Consider the following 18,889-nt stretch of genomic DNA (forward strand, 5'->3'; position numbering starts at 1 on the left):
CTGGGCAGACTGACCCCAAGAAACCTCTTTCCTGGTTCCCAGTGAAAGAATTGGCTGCTCTAGTACAACTGGAAAAGGAATTAGGGTGAGATGCAAGAAACAAATATAACCCAGTGGGAAATTTAGTTATACATTTATGTTTTTTATTTTGTTGGTTTACAATGAATGTGAATTCATAATGTTAATAATGTAAAGTAAATGTAAGATGTTAAGAATGTTAAAATAATGTGGTGAGAGGTCAGGGGAGGTATAGGAAGGTGTGTGTGGGGAGAACGGGACTGAGGAATAAGAGAGAGGAGAGTGAGGAGCTGTGAATCACGCTGCTAGTGAAAAAGGTTATAGAACACCAACTTGAGTTTGCTTAGTGTGAATGGGCATAGACAACCGGCCAGGTAGTCTTACAGAATTCCCGTGGGTGGAAGGACAGAGCTAGTCATTACGCCTGTCCTGTCACATCAGATATTCGGAAATTCCGATCTCCGACAGAGAAAAAATTACTCGAACATAAAGTCAGGCGGATTTTTTGCTCGGAGACTCGTGCGGAAGTCTTGTGCCCCGAGGTACCCGACTTGATGCCACAATCATATTCTCCAATCACAGCGGCCTTCCTTCCAACAACACAAGAGAGGAATCTCACTCTCATTACAAATAGGCAAGGTAATTTATCACTAACTTAGCACTACATAGAAACACTCGCCCGAGACATTTTCTTTCTTGCCCAACCAGAGAAAGCAGTTCTATTAACGTAATTTATGTGTTTCCTGTATTTGCTTTCCGAGCTGATCTCATGAACACACTTTTTTCGGAGGTCAGGATTTTTAAAGTCGGGTCCTCTGAGTTTACCGCCAGCATGAAGCCACTGTCAGCTAGACATAGCCTATAGCAGACATGTGGACTCGAGTCACATGACTTGGACTCGAGTCAGACTCGAGTCATGATTTTAATGACTTCAGACTTGACTTGATAAAATTCGGCATGACTTGCGACTCGACTTGGACTTGAATACTATTCACTCGAGACTTGACTCGGACTTTGCCTCTTTGACTTGTGACGACTTGACATGTCTCGAGTCAAAAACTAAATTTCCTGATCGTGGACCAGTCACCCCAGAGATGTTTTCCCTCCGCGACTAAAAAAAAAAAAAATAGCGGAGACAAGCGGCCAGTCTAGAGCACAGTTCAGTGCTGCCGCTAGCCCCACATGCGTTACGCACTGTGTGTATGGCACCAAGAGACAGAGAAACGACCAACATTTAGCCAATAACTAGTAGTTTTACTGCAAACTGATTTGCACTCTTGTTAGAGAACGTTTACAATGTCAAAATGCACCAACAGCATGTTACATAAAGATTATACTTTTCGAGTCCTCTCCATTAAGATCCAACTTGAACTTATGCTAGCCTACTCCATTTAATTGAGAACCCCATCTAAGCACGCACGAGAGGGAGAGAAAACGAGTGGCAGGTTCCAGCTGGCTTGTCATTGTTGATGATGATTGATATTTTCTTTTAAATATAAGAAACGTATAAAAGGAAATCATGAAGGCAACAAATACGAGATTAGGGGAAATTGCGGATTTATCCGGTTCTCACTACTGTCATAAACTATGAGATCCAGGTCACTATGACATAGGCTGCACTCACTGTGATTTGGAAAGTGGACAAGAATATGAAGAGTTGTCTTTGCCTTTGTTTAATGGAAATGGTGAGTCTTGAAGTAGGCCTATTCAATAATTTGTTTACATGAAGCACATTGATATGCCGATTGAAACGCATTCCACTCAGCTAGCTAGGTGGCTACTGGCTACCAGGCTCATAATTCACATTTAATTGCAAACAGAAAATGTCAAGCAAGCATCATGTCATACATGCATCAATTTCCAAAGGAATGACAGCTGTTTGTGCCAACTTAATATAATGCTTATCATTGTTAATATTGTGCTATTCATGTGGCACAAACAATGTTTGAGTTTGTGGACTAGCCATAGGAATGGAGCTGGTAAAAAAAGATCATTATGAGAATGTGTGGACAGTGGCACACAATGGGCTTAAAGTGACAGTGCACCATTTACAAATGAGATAAACAGCATCACATGTGTAGTATTTCTTAAGAAATGAATACTTTAAAACAAAATTACTGTGTCATTATTATCTTTTAAATAATATAAAAGTGTTGACCTTGGCTTCCCTTATGAGTCGCCACTGGCAGACAGCCTAATAAATTGTTTGCAGGCAAATCTGTGGCCTAGCGCAGTGAAATGCCATCAGTCAAATTATTACTCATCCTTACAGTGGGCTCCGAAATTTGGAAAAACAATATTTTTATTTGTCATGTAGCTATCCGTTTTGTACAGATTACTCAGGTATGCACATGTGTATATTGTATGCGCATGCATATATCGTAAAAGATTTCAAGACAGAAACATTGAACATATTTTAATCTGTATTTATAAAAAAAAAATCTGTGGATTAGATGGAAGTGTTAAAATTATGATCGATAGTCTAATAATGCCATTATTAAGTGAAGAGTACCTGATGACTTGTTCAGGACTTGAAAAAGATTGGGACTTGGACTTGGACTCGACTTGGCTTTGATGAGACTTGGACTTGGACTCGACTTGCCAAACAGTGACTTGGTCCCACCTCTGGCCTATAGTATAAGTATATATACTGTTTTGATCCCGTGAGGGAAATTTGGTCTCTGCATTTATCCCAATCCATGAATTAGTGAAACACACTTCACACAGTGAACACACAGTGAGGTGAAGCACACACTAATCCCGGCGCAGTGAGCTGCCTGCAACAACAGCGGCGCTCGGGGAGCAGTGAGGTGTTAGGTGAAACCGGCAACCCTCCGGTTACAACAAAGATCCACCGGAGTTGTGACAGACTACTCGGCCAGTCATCATTGCGGTCTTTACGAACACCCTCCCCTGCCACATTAGTAACATCAGATCAGCCGTTCCACCAGCCCCACGCTGCGTGGTCAAGGAGGAGAGAGCCATCTTACTGCTGCATGAGTTTTCTTTTTTGCTGCGCTATGGCACGAAGTAGCCATTTTGTTTCTGGTTCTCACGAACCCAAGCCACGCTACAGGCCTGCCACTTCAACTCCTAATTACTGGTTGGGTACCCATTTATTTTGGTTTAATTAGTTATTCATTGCCGGCATAGGTTTTAGGGTTTTTATTTGCTTCTGAAACAGAAGGGTTGCGTTGAATGGGCTATTAGCCTACTGAAGGCTTGCGTGTTGCACTTGCTAAAGTGCTACAAGTGAAGTCAATTTGGTTTAAATATACATCTTTATATTTGAATGTGTATACAGGTGAAGTCTATTACCTATTACAGAGAAGCTGACAGTAGCACTTTGGGGGGATGTGAATTCACGTCTAGAAACCCTTGTTTGATACTGGCAGTAGTAGGCTCCTTCATGGATAAAGTCCACTTGAGGAATGGTGAAGAGGGCAGAGGCTCCAGTGGAGATCTTTGTCTCTCTAAATGACCCAGAGAGCTGCTGTAGGGTGAATGTACCACCCAGGTGCTGTGTGGAGATGGAGCACCTCATCTGGGCAGACTGACCCCAAGAAACCTCTTTGCTGGTTTCCAGGAAAATGCTTGGCTTCTGTAGTAGGCCTACCACTGTAAAATGAAGTGCAGAGTATAGTGTGAAACAAGACAAACAATACAGAGAAAACACAATAAAACCCACATGATAGCATGGCAGGTTTTTAATTGTGTTACATAGTTGACAGAGGTGGCATAAGGGTCATTTTAATAACTACGCTTTACTTGCTTCCAACCTCACTTTATGATAGTGTGTCTGGTTAGCTGACACCTCTTTACTCACCTACAGTGATGTTAATGGACTGGCTATGAGTAGAGGAGGAGGAGTAGGCACATGTGTAACTGCCCTGGTGAGAGGAGTCCACATTAGACAGAGTAAACGTAGCGCTGCTCTGGAGGAAACTAAGAGCCTCTGAATTCACATTGACTCCATTTCTGTACAGAAGTAAGTTGCCATTGCACCGGCTTGCACTCCTAGAACATCTGATCTGAACAGTTTCTCCAGCTGAGACTGTTGAGTATGAGGAGATGAGAGAGATGGAGGGACCTGGAAATGGAAAAGAGAGTTGTATACAATTGCAGAGATTGACCTCACTGGTTATTTCAACATTTCAATAATAATATGTATATTTACTCACCTGTAGCGGTACAAGCCACCCCTACATCCTCTTCATGCTTACAGTCAGGGTTGCTATTGTAGGAGCACTGGGTCAGAGACTGTTCAGTTAGAGAGCATGCAACATCATCCATCAAAATATATCCAGTCCCTGCACCATAGAAGGCTGACCCAGGGGCATTTATAGCACAGCCACATCCCAGCTCTCTGCATACCACCTCAGCATCACTCATGTCCCAGCCATCATCACACACAGTTCCCCACTGGTTAGAGAGATACACCTCCACTCGACCTGAGCACCGACTCTTTCCATTCACCAGCCTGATCTGGGCAGCAACTACAAAAAACACAACAGTCACAACCCTCAGTTAACACATGACTGCCAAATGCTATTATACCATCATGGATATCTTGATGGTTGGAAATATTGTGCAAAAGGTTTAAATGGTTTAGTTTTGTTTCAATACAGTTTATGCACTGCTGAAAAGGATTGAAAAGAGTTTGTGTAATCATTGGGGTACTCACTTACCAGGTGCTGAGGGGACACTGACCGAAATAACTAGTAAAGAGAGAAACAAACCAAGAGGTGTTGTATGTAAACATGTAGATAAAATCAGATGTGACACTTGTTATGCTAACACATAACAATAAGCATGTAATCATAACGTCATAATGACATGTGACAAATGAATATGAATTCTGATTCCAATTTGTAATGACTGTTCAAATGTAATGTCAAATTCCACATAACCTAGACAATCATTGTTCATACAGCATGTTCTGTGAAATGCTTGGTGTCTCATGCGAAAGCCTTAAGTGTACTGTATACTCGCCATTCCCGACCTGTAGCGCAACATTGTGACGTCCGCCCCCAGAACATTTTCAATTTGTTTGATGTGATTTTCTGTATTCTGGTGTATTTTGGGGATGGCCAATACTTTAATTCAATCAGATTCATAGCCTACATCCTGACGTGTTGATATTGAGGCTATGATGCACAAGGCCTGTGCACTAATACATCCCTGTACTGGCCGTGCGTGGTAGTCGTGACACTAATGGCTTGGGCCCCTGGGCCCTGGCCTGGTAGGCCTGTGCACTAATCCATCCCTGTACTCACCGTGCATGGTAGTCGCGACACTAGTTGCAATATTCTCCTGAACAAAGGTGTAGCTGTTGTGAAAAGGCTATCGCTACCTACTTTACAGTACATAGAAGAGGCAATCTAAGCTGTCAGTAGCATTGGCGTCAATGGCAGTAAAAACTACTAGCCTCTGTGATGATACTTCAGACTTCGGTTGCTGCTATTCACAACTCATTACCATCTAGTTTCCAAGGTGTGTGCAGCTAGCTAGCTAGAGAGATAGATAGGCAAATAGATACTTTATTCATCCCGAGGGAAATTTTAGCTAGCTGGCTGGCGCTGATGAGTTTGTGTAATTTCCTAAAGTGGAAAGAGATTTGTTTCAGGTCTTAGCAGATATCCTTTGGCTGAAAATACATCTCTTCTGTTCTTTCCTCTTAATTCCACGTGTTGCAACTCTCACAGTAACTTTGTTAACTTATCCAACTATTAAAAAACTATGCAGTAAAAATTCAGGTTTTTCAACTGTACAATTTTGTACCTTTTGTAAAACTCTTTGCACAATTTTCCTTTTGTAAAATTATGTAGATGTGTGTGTTTATGGCAGTAGGAGAGAGTGTGATCCATAGCCTATAATGTGTTCTCTCAGGATATAACATTGATCTCAACACTACAGTTATTACAATTAAAAGCCAATTTGAATTATAGTTATTGTAAATATTAAATTTCAGCTAAATGAATGTATGTATGAGTTATGGGCTGTATAAATGGGGAAAAACTCAAAAAGTTCAATTTGCCATTGCTGTTTCTATAACACCCCTAAAAATACTCATACCACAGAGGAATTCACCTTACACATTCAGATTTGATATTCTGTTGGCCAAAATCAAAACACTGGTGAACGTTCTCAAGACTACCAGACGCCACCATTAGCCTAATGAAGACTTAGAAGTTGACCTGCAGCTGCTTTAACGTTTATCCAACCATGACCCAGCTACACATTACGGAAACAGTGAAAACAAAAAATACCTCTCTAATCAACGTAACATATGTAGCTGAAGTTAGCGATGCAGATGAAGTTTAGCATAGGCTACCTGTTGTGGAGAAATATGGCCAGCTTAAGCGCCAGACTTGATATTTTTTCGTTTTTAAGACGTCACCATTTCAGGAAGCCGATGTCCACTTAATTTGTTTCTTGTTTTAATTTTGGAAATTTGCTTGCCTCTTGTAGGCATTCATGACTACAACTGACAGCTGTTGACAGTTGGCCTTTGCTAATTTGGCAACCCAAATAGGAGGACGCGCTAGCCCATTATTAATACGCTATTCTAGAATTAATCGTTCAAAACATAAACGAAAATTCCAAGAGATTCCGCCCCGTAACTGATTTTTTTTCATGGGTTTTACGGGGTTTCACGGGTTAGAGTAATGTTGTCAAATAAGCCATTACTTCAATTCATCGTGTTTCCTCACTCTCTGACAACATATGGTGATCATTTTTGGAATGGTTACAGTTTATTTTCCATTATTTCCTACATACTGGACCTTTAACCCTTAAAGGAGTACACACTGGTGTGACGGGAATGTTGAGAAATGAACGTTCTAAAGAATATCTGGGTTCATTGAATTCAACATAGAATTTTAGAACCTTCAATTGTTGCGGAACTTGCGGAAAAACCTACACCTTTAAGGGTTAAGAAAAATGATCTTATTGTTACCTGAGACCAGAGCGAGTACAGCCATCGACATCGACATCTCCCCCATTGATGAGAACAGGGCCGGATCGCCCTATACACACACTATGGAAGTTGCGTAGAGCCCCGCAAGTTAATCAAGCCCCACTCCCCGTCTCCCCTTTAGTCAAGCTAATACAGTTATAGAAGATGAAATCAAATTACCCTTCAGGGCATGAGAAACGGAAGAAGAAACTTCACGAGAATGGGGAACGGGAACACTTGTTCGGGTAAACTTGTGTTCGTTCCTTGGTTTGATGTCAACAAACATCAAGAGTAGCCTATAGCAATGTTAAGTTGATCTGCTTATTTGCATCTCTCCAGCGTGTGTTGGTGGCCTAACAGGGAAGTGAATCCTGTGGCTTTCGCAAAAATTGTGAAATATAACCACATAATTCCGTTTTTTGAATGCCAGTGACCGGCTACATTAAAAAAAAGAACCGTAGGGTCTATCTTTTAAATGTGTTTATCTTGAAACTAGCAGTTTTTCAGCAGAAACATGCGAAGAAGACCTGTCTAAACTAATGGGTGATTTCACTCTTCCTATATTTTTAAAGCAAAGTGTAAAGTAGCCAATGAATTAACTTTGATTTGCTGTGCTGCATAGGCTACTGGACAATAGATGCACCTGGTAAATTATATGAAGTATTACAATAGTCTATCAGTCAGTAACAGTCCAGTACACATGTCTTTGGCAGGTAACCTACTACAGACACAGGTGAAGAACAGTCAGCCTCAGCCAGTAGGCCTACTAGCACAAAAGCATGCTACCCACACCCTAAAACTGTGAAGTTGATTCAAACAAAATTATTTTTCTTTCCCGTTTTTGCCATGTGGGGCAAAAATGATATTAAGCAACTTCTGTCGACATCCAAAATGGGGTGGGATAATTGTATTGGGAGCACTGGTGTGTCAGGTGTGACTTTAAGCCGCTCCGTCTGGCATCATTTGTCTTGTGTGTCAATGTCTTGTATGTGGAGTGTTTTGTGTTGTACTCTGTGGATGAAAAATGTGCTAAATAAATACTTACTTACTTTACTTGCTTTAAAAGGTTGGAAGACACCTTAGCAGGATTTTGCTTAGGGCCTCATAGAGGTCTGACCCGGCACTGGATGAGAATTTCATGAAATGGAAAGGGCTTCCTCTTTCTCAGTTTCTTTTAGCCTCTTTTAACCAGACCGCTGTCTAGTAGTCGTCAAAGTCGTCAAAGCCATGTCAACAAATTAAACTTTTTGCAGTTTGATTTTATGAGAAAAATTATTTTATCAGGACACAGTCTTCGTATCATCTTCAAATTCATTTTGATGAAATATGATCATGAAGGACAGATAAATATATGTGTTGTTCTTGTAGGAGCCTAGTTAATTATTTGTTATCCAACATTATTATTTTGATAATTAGAATATTGTATTAACATGCTTAAATATGTAAATTCTTGATTTAAGTTATGTACTGTATGACTATTATTGAATTCCTTACTGTATTTTTATTTGTCAGTTCATCTGTAAGGAGAATTGCACTAGAATTGGCTATGTAACATAGGTCATGTGACACATATGTGTGCATAGCTCAGTATGAGACAGTCAGGCGATGGAGCAACATAGTTTTCTGACCGATAAAGAGGGTTAACTTGATCAAAATTCCATTTATAAAAGCCGTAAAAGGGGAAATAGGGTGACTTTTTATAGGCACAGTATCTACACTCTAAACCAACATCCACTTGTGCATATACTGTACACATTCTCTTTTCCATCTTCCACCTTACATCCATTTTACAAACTCTTCTCCGTCATTGCCGTCATATCCAACTTTACAGGCTACAACCAGAAACCCTATCATATTTCCTAGACACTCTTTTTATAATAGTCAATAAATTTGAAGGTTCATCTGGTGTTGGCGTCCCTTGCATGTTTGCTGCCCATACGAGTCTGGGTCGTAACAGGAAATTGGGTTAGCAATCCCACTCTCTCCCCTGACACATTCACACACTTTGGTGCGCGCTCCTGTGAACTCAGTGAGGGCTTAGGGCTGTCCCACTGCAGAAACTGTGAAGTGCTTGAGGGCTCGCACCCTTTCTGAGCCCTTTCCCCAAGACGCTGTATGTGGACACTTTACTCAAGACAAACGAGGCTGGAAACTTGGGGAAAAAAAAAACATCAGTAAACAACTGCCATAAAATGGAAATGTTTTTTTTTTTATCAATAAAGTATCTATCTATCTATCTATCTATCTATCTAATTGTGTTTACAACACATTTTTTGTATTGTCCATTTAATGATAGGTCCTACTGGCCCACATGTTATTAGCATTTTGAACCCGGCACACCTTGCTGTGTGAGTGTGTGTGTGTCCTTGCAAATTTGGGGCCAATCCCAAAGTGAGCCCTGAGGACTAAGGGCTCACAAACTTTATTGATCTCAGGTGCTACGTGAGTGAGTGTGTGAGACCACATGGGCTCAGATAGGTATAAATGGGATTGGGACAGCACTTCACGATGTTTAATAACAAAGACGTTGCTGCACACCAGCCATGTTGCTAAATCTGCATGATATCTGTAGAACACTTCCCAATCACCAGTCCACACCTGAATGTGTGCGCCTCAAAATGTGGTAGTGTGGTTGCTGTTGCTAGGCTGCCTGCCATCTGCAGGTTTAGAAGATTTTAGAGGAACTATGGTGGGTGTACTGCAGACTTCACAGTTCTGTTTCCCATGATGTTTTGCTGAGTCTTTTTTCAGTCGCATTTTTACATCTGGTTTAAACTCTAGGTGGCAGTATAGCTCTGTATATGACCATACATTTTTGGTGTTCATGGCTGCCGTTCATTTTTCATCCACTTTTTGTCTTTGTCACTTGTTACTTTCTGTTCTGTTTTCCCAGAAAGCCACAAGTACCCCTAATGGCTGGGCTCAATGTGGGTCAGTGTTGAGCTCAGCCCACGTTGATCATGTGCCATACTGCCTCAGCCTGTCATTCAAGTGTACATCAGAGGTCTGAGTCCAGCCCCAATCTACACACTGCAGCCACTGCAGCTTCATGCAAAATCTGTACTGTCCACTGGAACTGCTTCCAGCCCAGAGCAAAATCTGATACTGTGCTCATATCCATGTTGATGGGAACTGCACATGTTGATGGGAACTGTTCGTATCCTATGCTGATGGGAACTACAGATGGGAACTGTGCTCATATCCTATCCTATGCTGATCGTATCCTATGCTGATGCTCATCCTATGCTATCCTATGCTGATGGGATGCTCGTATCCTGTGCTGTGTATCCTATGCTGATGGGAACTGTGCTCGTATCCTATGCTGATGCTGTGCTCTTATCCTATGCTGATGGGAACTATGCTCGTATCCTATGCTGATGCTGTGCTCTTATCCTATGCCTATTATCCTATGCTGATGCTGTGCTCTTGAACTGCTGCTGGGAACTATGCTCGTATCCTATGCTGATGCTGTGCTCTTATCCTATGCTGATGGGAACTATGCTCGTATCCTATGCTGATGCTGTGCTCTTATCCTATGCTGATGGGAACTATGCTGATGGGCTCTTATCCTATGCTGATGGGAACTATGCTCTATCCTATGCTGATGCTGCTCTTATCCTATGCTGGGAACTGTGCTGATGCTGTATCCTATGCTGATGGGAACTGTGCTCGTATCCTATGCTGATGCTGTGCTCTTATCCTATGCTGATGGGAACTATGCTCGTATCCTATGCTGATGCTGTGCTCTTATCCTATGCTGATGGGAACTATGCTCGTATCCTATGCTGATGCTGTGCTCATATCCTATGCTGATGCTGTGCTCGTATCCTATGCTAATGGGAACTGTGCTCATATCCTATGCTGATGCTGTGCTGGTATCCTATGCTAATGGGAACTGTGCTCATATCCTATGCTGATGCTGTGCTCATATCCTATGCTGATGCTGTGCTCGTATCCTATGCTGATGGGAACTGTGCTCATATCCTATGCTGATGCTGTGCTGGTATCCTATACTAATGGGAACTGTAAGTGGCGCTCCTTCTGTCTTCTGTATGCCACTAATGGAGCATGTGTCTAGCAACTAGTATGACTCGACCAAAAAGTATCCAAACTCAAATCTTCTTTTCAGATTTTTAGTCAAATAAAATGCATCAAAATACAAAATGAAACGTTGGTAATCTGGTTCCTGTATCAAAATGCTATTTTCATATACTAGTTAGCTCTCTTTATCGTTATCGTTGTCGTCGGTCAGAAAGCTATGTTGCTCCATCACCTGACCGTCTCATACTGAGCTATGAACACATGCGTCACATGACCTGGCACATGGCAAATTCTGGTGCATTTCTCCTTACAGATGAACTGACAAATTACAGTAAAGGATTAAATTATATTCATAACTTAAATTATGAATTTACATATTTAAGCATGTAAATACAATATTCTAATTATCAAAATAATAATGTGCAACAAATAATTAACTCAAATAGGCTCTTACAGGAACAACACATGTGTTTATCTGTCATTCACATGACATATTCCATCAAAATGAATTTTAAGATGATATAAAGACTGCTTTCCTGATAAATTACAAAAAGTGGCAAATTTATTTGCTGACCCAGCTTTGACGACTTACTTGACTATGGCCTGGTTAAAAGAGGCTAAAAGAAACTGAGAAAGAGGAAGACCTGACCATTTCTTGAAATTCTCATCAAAGGGGAGATGTTGACGGCTGTACTCGCTCTAGTTTCAGGTAACAATAAACTCATTTTTCCACTACAGCCCACAAATCATACATACATTCCTAGCATTTATCTGAAATGTAATATTTTCAATAACAATAATTCAAATTGCCTTTTAATTGTGGTTAAATGTAATGACTGTAGTGTTGAGATCAATGTTATATACTAAGAGAATACATATGGAAACTAATGATGTTTAACATGCTTTCAACATAATCCAAATGTGAATTTGTCTTATCAACTCTCAAATCAAACATTTATTTGTTCTCAAATATCTACAAGAAAAACAGCCTGTATCCAAAATCTAGAAATGAAAGCAAGAATGTGTTGTTTGAACAAATTGATAGCTCTAGAGTTTTCAAGAAGGGGTCAGCAAAGGTGATCCTACTGCCAAAAACACACACATCTACATAATTTTAGAAAAGGAAAATTGTACAAAGATTTTTACAAAATTGTAAGCGTTGTTGAGAAACAAAAAAGCTAACATTGGAAGCTGGGTATGTGGGTTGGCTGCGGAACACCACAAAGCAGACTGCATTGCACAAACTAAGACTTTTGCATGAGACGCCAGGCATTTCACAGAACATGCCGTATTATGAACAATGTTTTGTCTAGGTTATGTGAAATTTGACATTACATTTGAATAACAGTCATTACAAATTGGAATCAGAATTTATACTGATGTGTCACTTGTCATGGCAGTTGTGAATATATGCTTATCTTTATGTGTTAGCATAAATTCAACAAGTATCTCATCTGATTGTATCTACATGTTTACATACAACACCTCTTGGTTTGTTTCTCCCTTTACTAGTTGTTTCTCTCAGTTTCCCCTCAGTACCTGGTAAGTGAAGTATTTCCCCAGTGATTACACAAACTCAAAAGTTCTCTTCAATCCTTCACAGCATTGCATAAACCTATAGTGTATTGAAACAATAAAATCAGTAAAATCTCCCATCTATACCTTTTGCCCAGTATATTTCCAACCATCAATATATCCATCCACCATGATGGTATAATGGCATTTGGCAGTCATGTGTTAACTGAGGGTTGTGTCTGTTGTATTTCTTTGTAGTCGCTGCCCAGATCAGGCTGGTGAATGGAAACAGTTGGTGCTCAGGTCGAGTGGAGGTGTACCTCTATAAACTGTGGTATGGTGACCAGTGGGGAACTGTGTGTGATGATGGCTGGGACATGAGTGATGCTGAGGTGGTGTGCAGACAGCTGGGGTGTGGCTGTGCTATCAGTGCCCCTGGGTCAGCCTCCTATGGTGCAGGGACTGGGGAGATTTGGATGGATGATGTTGCATGCTCTGGTACTGAACAGTCTCTGACCCAGTGCTCCTACAACAGCAACCATAACTGTGGCCATGGTGAGGATGCAGGGGTGGTGTGTTCCATGGAAGGTGAGTACATTTGTATAATGGCATCAAAGTAAACTTGCTGAAAAATCAAGCAAAGTGAATCTTTGTGAAATGTGACTCTTCTCCATTTCCAGGTCCCTCCATCTCTCTCTTCTCCTCATACTCAGCAGTCTCAGCTGGAAAGACTGTTAAGATCAAATGTTCTAGGAGTGCATACCAATGCAATGGCAACTTACTTCTGTACAGAAATGGAGTTAATGTGAATTCAAAGGCTCTTAATTCCTACCAGAGCAGCACGACATTTATTCTGTCTAATGTGGACTCCTCTCACCAGGGCAGTTACACATGTGCCTACTCCTCCTCCTCTACTCATAGCCAGTCCATTAACATCACTGTAGGTGAGTAAAGAGGTGTCAGCTAACCAGGCACACAATCATAAAGTGGAGGAAATAATTGGGTTAATGGACTAATCACATCAATTGTAAATCAAGTTAATCATAGTTATTAGGGATCCATATGGGCCCCTGTGTTAATTACATATGGACCCTTTCAAGAGAGTTCCATTATCAGCATCATAGTTGGCCCCACAAGACTTCCTTTTTAACATTCCATATGTTATCTTAATGCAGAGGAAGTAGATTGGGGCCCAAATAGAACGTTCAAGCATTGTTTCTGTTTACCTTGTTGAAAGGGTCTATATAACATGATCAAATGTTCATGCCATGATCTGTAATGATGTTTTCTCTGTATTGTTTGTCTTGTTGCACTCTACTCTTCTTTTCCAGTTGTACTACAGAAGCAGCAACGTTACTAGAGAGTAGCAGAGAGTAGCAGAGGTCTGCGCTCTCCAAGTGCCCCTTTAGTTTGTGTATTTGTTGCATCTCACCCTAACTTCTTTTCCAGTTTTACTAGAGAAGCCAAGTCTTTCACTGGAAACCAGTAAAGAGGTTTCTTGGGGTCAGTCTGCCCAGATGAGGTGCTCCATCTCTACACAGCACCTGGGTGGTACATTCACCCTACAGCAGCTCTCTGGGTCATTTACTGAGAAAAAGATCTCCACTGGAACCTCTGCACTCTTCACCATTCCTCAAGTGGACTTTATCCATGAAGGAGCCTACTACTGCCAGTATAAAACTAGGGTTTCACGTCGTGAATTCACATCCCCCCAGAGTGCTACTGTCAGCCTTTTTGTAATAGGTATGTGATTATATATCATATATGGACATATTTCTGTGTTTTGTTAAGTAATGTTGTAAAGGTTGTATGGGTTTGGACATTAGTTCAAGTTCAAGTTTAGTTTATTTGTTACATGCATGATTTTACATGTAAAACAGCAGTGAAATGTAAAATGTAACATCTCCAACTGTGCTGGGAGACATAATAAAAGACAATATAATAAATAGAAACATAAAAACATGAAACATAAAACATACTGTCATACTGTCCAATTAAAACATCAACTAAAAAGTGCAAGAGTAATGTATGCAAGGATATGAAGGACATAAGGAGTTAGCAGTTATAGGATATTGCTTTATAGGAAAACTTCCATCTTATAGTATGTGAAATGTGCACTTTTTAACTGCAATCCCAGATCCTCAATGCATAACACAGTCTACTATTCAATAATTACAATACGTTTACAATTACAATTTTTGTTTTGTTTTTTTAAAGTATTTTTTAGGGCTTTTTTGCCTTTAATGAGACAGGACAGGGTAGAATGACAAAAAGCGAGTGGGAGAGAGAGTCAGGGTGGGATTCGGAAAGGACCACGGGGCGGGAATCAAAGCCGGGTAGCCGGCATATGTTGCAGGTGCCCCAGCCAGCTGTGCCACGGCTGGGGCCTACAATACATTTGTGGTTGTTAAGAAAGTTGTCGAGCCATTCTAGCTTTAGTCACGTGTAATCTCATTTCAAACCTCCACTGATGAACTGCCTCCTTCCCCAGTGGACCTTGTGCAGCCCAACATCTCTCTCAGTGCCCCAGATGGAAGGCTGTTCTGGGGGCCTCAGGGGCCAGAGGTGACCAGGGGCCACAGCCTCTCCCTCATCTGCTCTACTGAGCCACAGCACCAAGGAGGCTCCTTCCACCTCATCTTTGATGGGTCTAACAGGACCAGGACTCAGCTCGCCATCAACCACTCAGCCTCCTTCTACATTCCTGAGGCAGACTACTCCCACCAGGGCAACTACAGCTGTGTCTATGAGGTCACTGTGTCCAGCCGCACATTCAATTCAACACAGACCGCACCACTGACAGTCATCGTAAGAGGTAAACATCCAGCACTTGAGTATTATTTTTTTGTATGTTTGTTGTTTGCTGTAATTTCCTGTTCCTTTTCCAGTATCCCTGGCTCCCATCATTACATCTGGAGTGATTTCAGGGTTGTTCCTACTTTTGCTGATCCCTGCCATCCTGTACCTGGTGAAGAAAAAGTGTTTGAGTGACACACATACACACACAATCCAGATGAGCAATGTTGCACACAGTGAGTCAGAAATCATATCAATAATTTAATTAATCTATTAGTAGTACTTATCTTTAATTTTTTTACCTGTTGAACTGATATGTAATGCTTTGAAATACTTTACCTTTATAGTGTACTGTCAACCATTCAAATATTGACTGAAATACCCTAAAGCAGTGTTTCCACTTGAGCATTAATAATGTATCGTGGTCTTCCACTCTCCATTTTAACAGGTTCTGCAAACGCATACAGATTTCTTCATGGACCAGGTGGGTCACCTGGTGAAGATGAGAACATCTATATGAATGCAGTCATGCCTGCTGACCAGTGGGATCATGGAAAAGACACTGATGGAGATCTGGAAGAAGACTATATGAATGCAGAAGAGCTGCATGGCCCAACTGCTTCAGACAACGACTATGAAGAGGATGACATCTATGAAAACTATAACTGAGACTGGTCTGGTACATGTGGATTAAAAGCGGTTCTGTCAGTGTCCCTGTCCTGAGACTCCTTCTTGCCAATTTTGATCCCCACCTGAATCTGTCATGAGCCCTCTCACTCCACCGGGTTACCACCTTAAGTGGTTTCCATTATCTTCCACTCTGCTCACCACTCTCTCTACTCAGCCTAACTAGCTCCACCTGTCCCTGCTCTGCTCTGCTCTAATTACTCTGCCAGCTGCGCTGCATTACCCACTACCTCTCCCAGTATTTAAAGCCCTGTCTTTCAGCTCTCCTTTGTCAGATCGTCTGCAAAGCTCACACCCGGAACCTGTTTGCTCGCGCTTCTGGCTCACTCTTGTTTTGTGACCCCGGACCTGCCTGAATCTTGGATTCTCTGCCCCAGAAAACCAGACCTGCTTTCTGCCGTACTGACTCCTGACTACTCTTGATCCGGTAACTCTGACCAGCCTTCTGCCTTGCTACTACGAATTTGGATTTCCCTTGAACTGTACTTCTGCCTCGTTTCATCCGCCCTGTTGTGTCTGTGTTCCCCCAGGACTTCCGGACCACCCACCACCGGCGTCATAGGATGCATCGCTGCCACTGGGGGGGACAGTCACAGCACATTGGACGGAACCCCTGTATCCCTGTTATTCCCGGTAACCCCTGGAGCCTTCACTCACTCCCTACTTCCCTTTTCCCTTAAGTTTAATAAACTTTCTGGTGTGACGCAATTGTGGTCCTCTGGTGGTCTGTCTGAACCGTGACAGAATCCCCATTCTGATTGTGTTATCCACCTTACTGAGAACCTGATCTGCCTGTGATTCTTTGTCAGATTGGGTGCGTTTGTCTTCAGGTAGCCGCTTACAGCACTGGCTTAAAGCAATGCATGCTGAGCTTCAAACAATACCAAAATGTAATTTGCCATCAGACTTTAACAGTTTTTTTTTTTAATCACAAACATGTGTATTTTAAAGGCACACTATGCATGTTTTTTAGCTCAATATGCAAGTTGTTTAGCTTAATTTACCTTCATTTACCAGCTTCAGAGTCATTGGAATGGTTATATGACTTTTTTTCGGGTTGAATGGTGGCCGACTCGCTTCCCCCTAGCGCCTGTGAGCGGAAAAACCACCCTTGCAACTGTGGGCCGACGGCCTCAGTGTCAGGAAGTATATCGAGTGTAACGAATTGCTTTACTGCATTCAAATACACATACACGCCAGGCACCGGCTAGAAAAAGGTAGCGATTGAGTTTCTCAGACATTCGTCATGACAGAGCAAGCGAAAAATAAAAAATGGAAAAACAGTAAGGAAATTGCCAATACTGCATAGTTTACCTTTAAACACATTTTTACATTTGGTTATAACATCTAGGTGGCAGTGTTTAGTTTAGTTTACTTTTATTGTCATTGTACAAATACAACAAAATTTGAAGAGCTTTCCCTTTAGGTGCCCCACATTTAATGACATTTCAATAAAAAAAATAATAGCACACACACATGACATATACATACCCACTTCATACATACTATACAGCATAGTCCTGGGGTTCCATAATTTCATGGATATACTGCAGGATTTAAAATATTTCAAATTGCCCAGGATTAGCTTTATTTCCCCCTCTGCTGGAGAAGTTGTGCACTATCCTATTTCAAACTGTGGAAAAGGGTAACGATAAAGCACATGGATTTGTTTACAAGTTAGCAAAACGGTTAGCATAAGTTCGGCAGAACAATGTGGATGTTACAAGGTAAGAAACACAATTTAAAACGAGTTTCTTGTTTCTCACTTCTCTTACTGGGATGGTAGTCCCAAAGTTGCAAGGTTGGTTTTCCGCCTGGGGACACTAGGGGGAGCGGGGAAAGTCACCATTTTCTCCAGAACAGGTTATTTAACCATCCAAATGATTTCTAAACGGGTTTAAATAGTTGCCAAGTCCCCCTTTAGTAGGGCAGACCAGGGGGAAGATATGGGGGTTTAGTTCATGTGCGCGTTCAGGGTAGTTAGGCTCTGGGAAAGAAGCTGTTCCTCTGTTTGTCTGGGCTGTGATGCATGCATCTGAAGCGTCTTCCAGAGGCCAACAGGTGGAAACAGGTGGGAATGGGAATGGTCTTTTGCAATATTTTAACTCTGCATATGATCATACATTTTTACTGTACTGCAGTTTATTTTTCATCCACTAGTGTTGTCTTGTTACTTCCTGTTCTGTTTTCCCAGAAAGCAAGTTCCCCTGAGGGCTGGGCTCAATGTGGGGTGGAACTCAGTGTTTAGCTCAGCCCACGACTCTGGCTCTCTTCATGCAAGATCAGTACTGTCCATTCAACTACCATATCAGCTATAGTAAAATAGAAGTCAGATTTCACAAAAAAGCAGAACTGTGCTCATATCCTATGGCTGGTGAAACGACATGTGTGTTTATCAGTCCTTCACATGACATGATCATATTCCCTCAAAATTAATTTGAAGATTATAAAAAATCCTAATAAAATCACACATCAAAAAGTTGCAAATGATTGTGTTGCTTTTGGTGTTCCTTTGAAAGTGAATGCATTTCTTTTCCAACATAGAATGTTGTACATTTTAAAAGAAGTTAAAATGTCAGATATACTGTAAGGGACCTTTTGGGATTTATGGAATGGACCACCGGAGAAAAATAGGAGAGGGTCATGTCTTTTTATTCTTTGTTGAGGGGAGGGTCACCCAACTTTTTTTAGTCTAGGAGGGAGGGTCACCCAACTTTTGTATTCATGAAAACAGCAAAATTTGGGCCGTTGCCCACTGGGACTTGCGTCTGATGGCCCTCGCACCTGGCCAAAGATGACATTAAGCGTTTATTCTTTATTACCGCCTATTGTAGCCTAAAGCTTAACGTCCCAAAACAACGATGATCAAATTTC

At 41.4% G+C, this 18,889-nt stretch overlaps 2 protein-coding genes across 2 annotated transcripts; one reads left to right on the forward strand and one right to left on the reverse strand.

Moving 5' to 3' along the window:
• Positions 1 to 3,729: 3,729 nt before the first annotated feature.
• LOC125308802 (deleted in malignant brain tumors 1 protein-like) lies at positions 3,730 to 7,102 on the reverse strand. The gene is made up of 4 exons (XM_048265406.1): positions 6,977 to 7,102; positions 4,707 to 4,736; positions 4,200 to 4,514; positions 3,730 to 4,108 (listed from the first exon to the last, which is right to left on the reverse strand). The coding sequence occupies exons 1-4, from the start codon at positions 7,020 to 7,022 to the stop codon at positions 3,837 to 3,839; spliced, it is 663 nt and encodes a 220-aa protein (XP_048121363.1). The 5' UTR covers positions 7,023 to 7,102; the 3' UTR covers positions 3,730 to 3,836.
• A 4,595-nt stretch (positions 7,103 to 11,697) lies between these two features.
• Positions 11,698 to 16,214, forward strand: LOC125308528. Its single transcript, XM_048265087.1, has 8 exons — positions 11,698 to 11,726; positions 12,530 to 12,559; positions 12,791 to 13,120; positions 13,213 to 13,476; positions 13,982 to 14,275; positions 15,024 to 15,347; positions 15,421 to 15,564; positions 15,777 to 16,214. Exons 3-8 carry the CDS (start codon positions 12,910 to 12,912, stop codon positions 15,995 to 15,997), a joined length of 1,458 nt encoding a protein of 485 aa, XP_048121044.1. The 5' UTR covers positions 11,698 to 11,726; positions 12,530 to 12,559; positions 12,791 to 12,909; the 3' UTR covers positions 15,998 to 16,214.
• Positions 16,215 to 18,889: the final 2,675 nt, after the last annotated feature.

Source organism: Alosa alosa, chromosome 15, assembly GCF_017589495.1.
Source record: "Alosa alosa isolate M-15738 ecotype Scorff River chromosome 15, AALO_Geno_1.1, whole genome shotgun sequence".
In the NCBI taxonomy this organism is placed as follows: Eukaryota; Metazoa; Chordata; class Actinopteri; order Clupeiformes; family Clupeidae; genus Alosa; species Alosa alosa.

Coding starts and splice junctions, on each gene's coding strand:
- LOC125308528 (XM_048265087.1), top strand. CDS start 12,910: ATGAGTGATGCTGAGGTGGTGTGCAGACAGCTGGGGTGTGGCTGTGCT. Junction 13,477..13,981: donor GTCCATTAACATCACTGTAG/GTGAGTAAAGAG, acceptor CTTCTTTTCCAG/TTTTACTAGAGAAGCCAAGT. Junction 15,565..15,776: donor GATGAGCAATGTTGCACACA/GTGAGTCAGAAA, acceptor CCATTTTAACAG/GTTCTGCAAACGCATACAGA.
- LOC125308802 (XM_048265406.1), bottom strand. CDS start 7,022: ATGGGGGAGATGTCGATGTCGATGGCTGTACTCGCTCTGGTCTCAG. Junction 4,737..6,976: donor TGTACTCGCTCTGGTCTCAG/GTAACAATAAGA, acceptor TCTCTTTACTAG/TTATTTCGGTCAGTGTCCCC. Junction 4,515..4,706: donor CAGTGTCCCCTCAGCACCTG/GTAAGTGAGTAC, acceptor TGTTTTTTGTAG/TTGCTGCCCAGATCAGGCTG.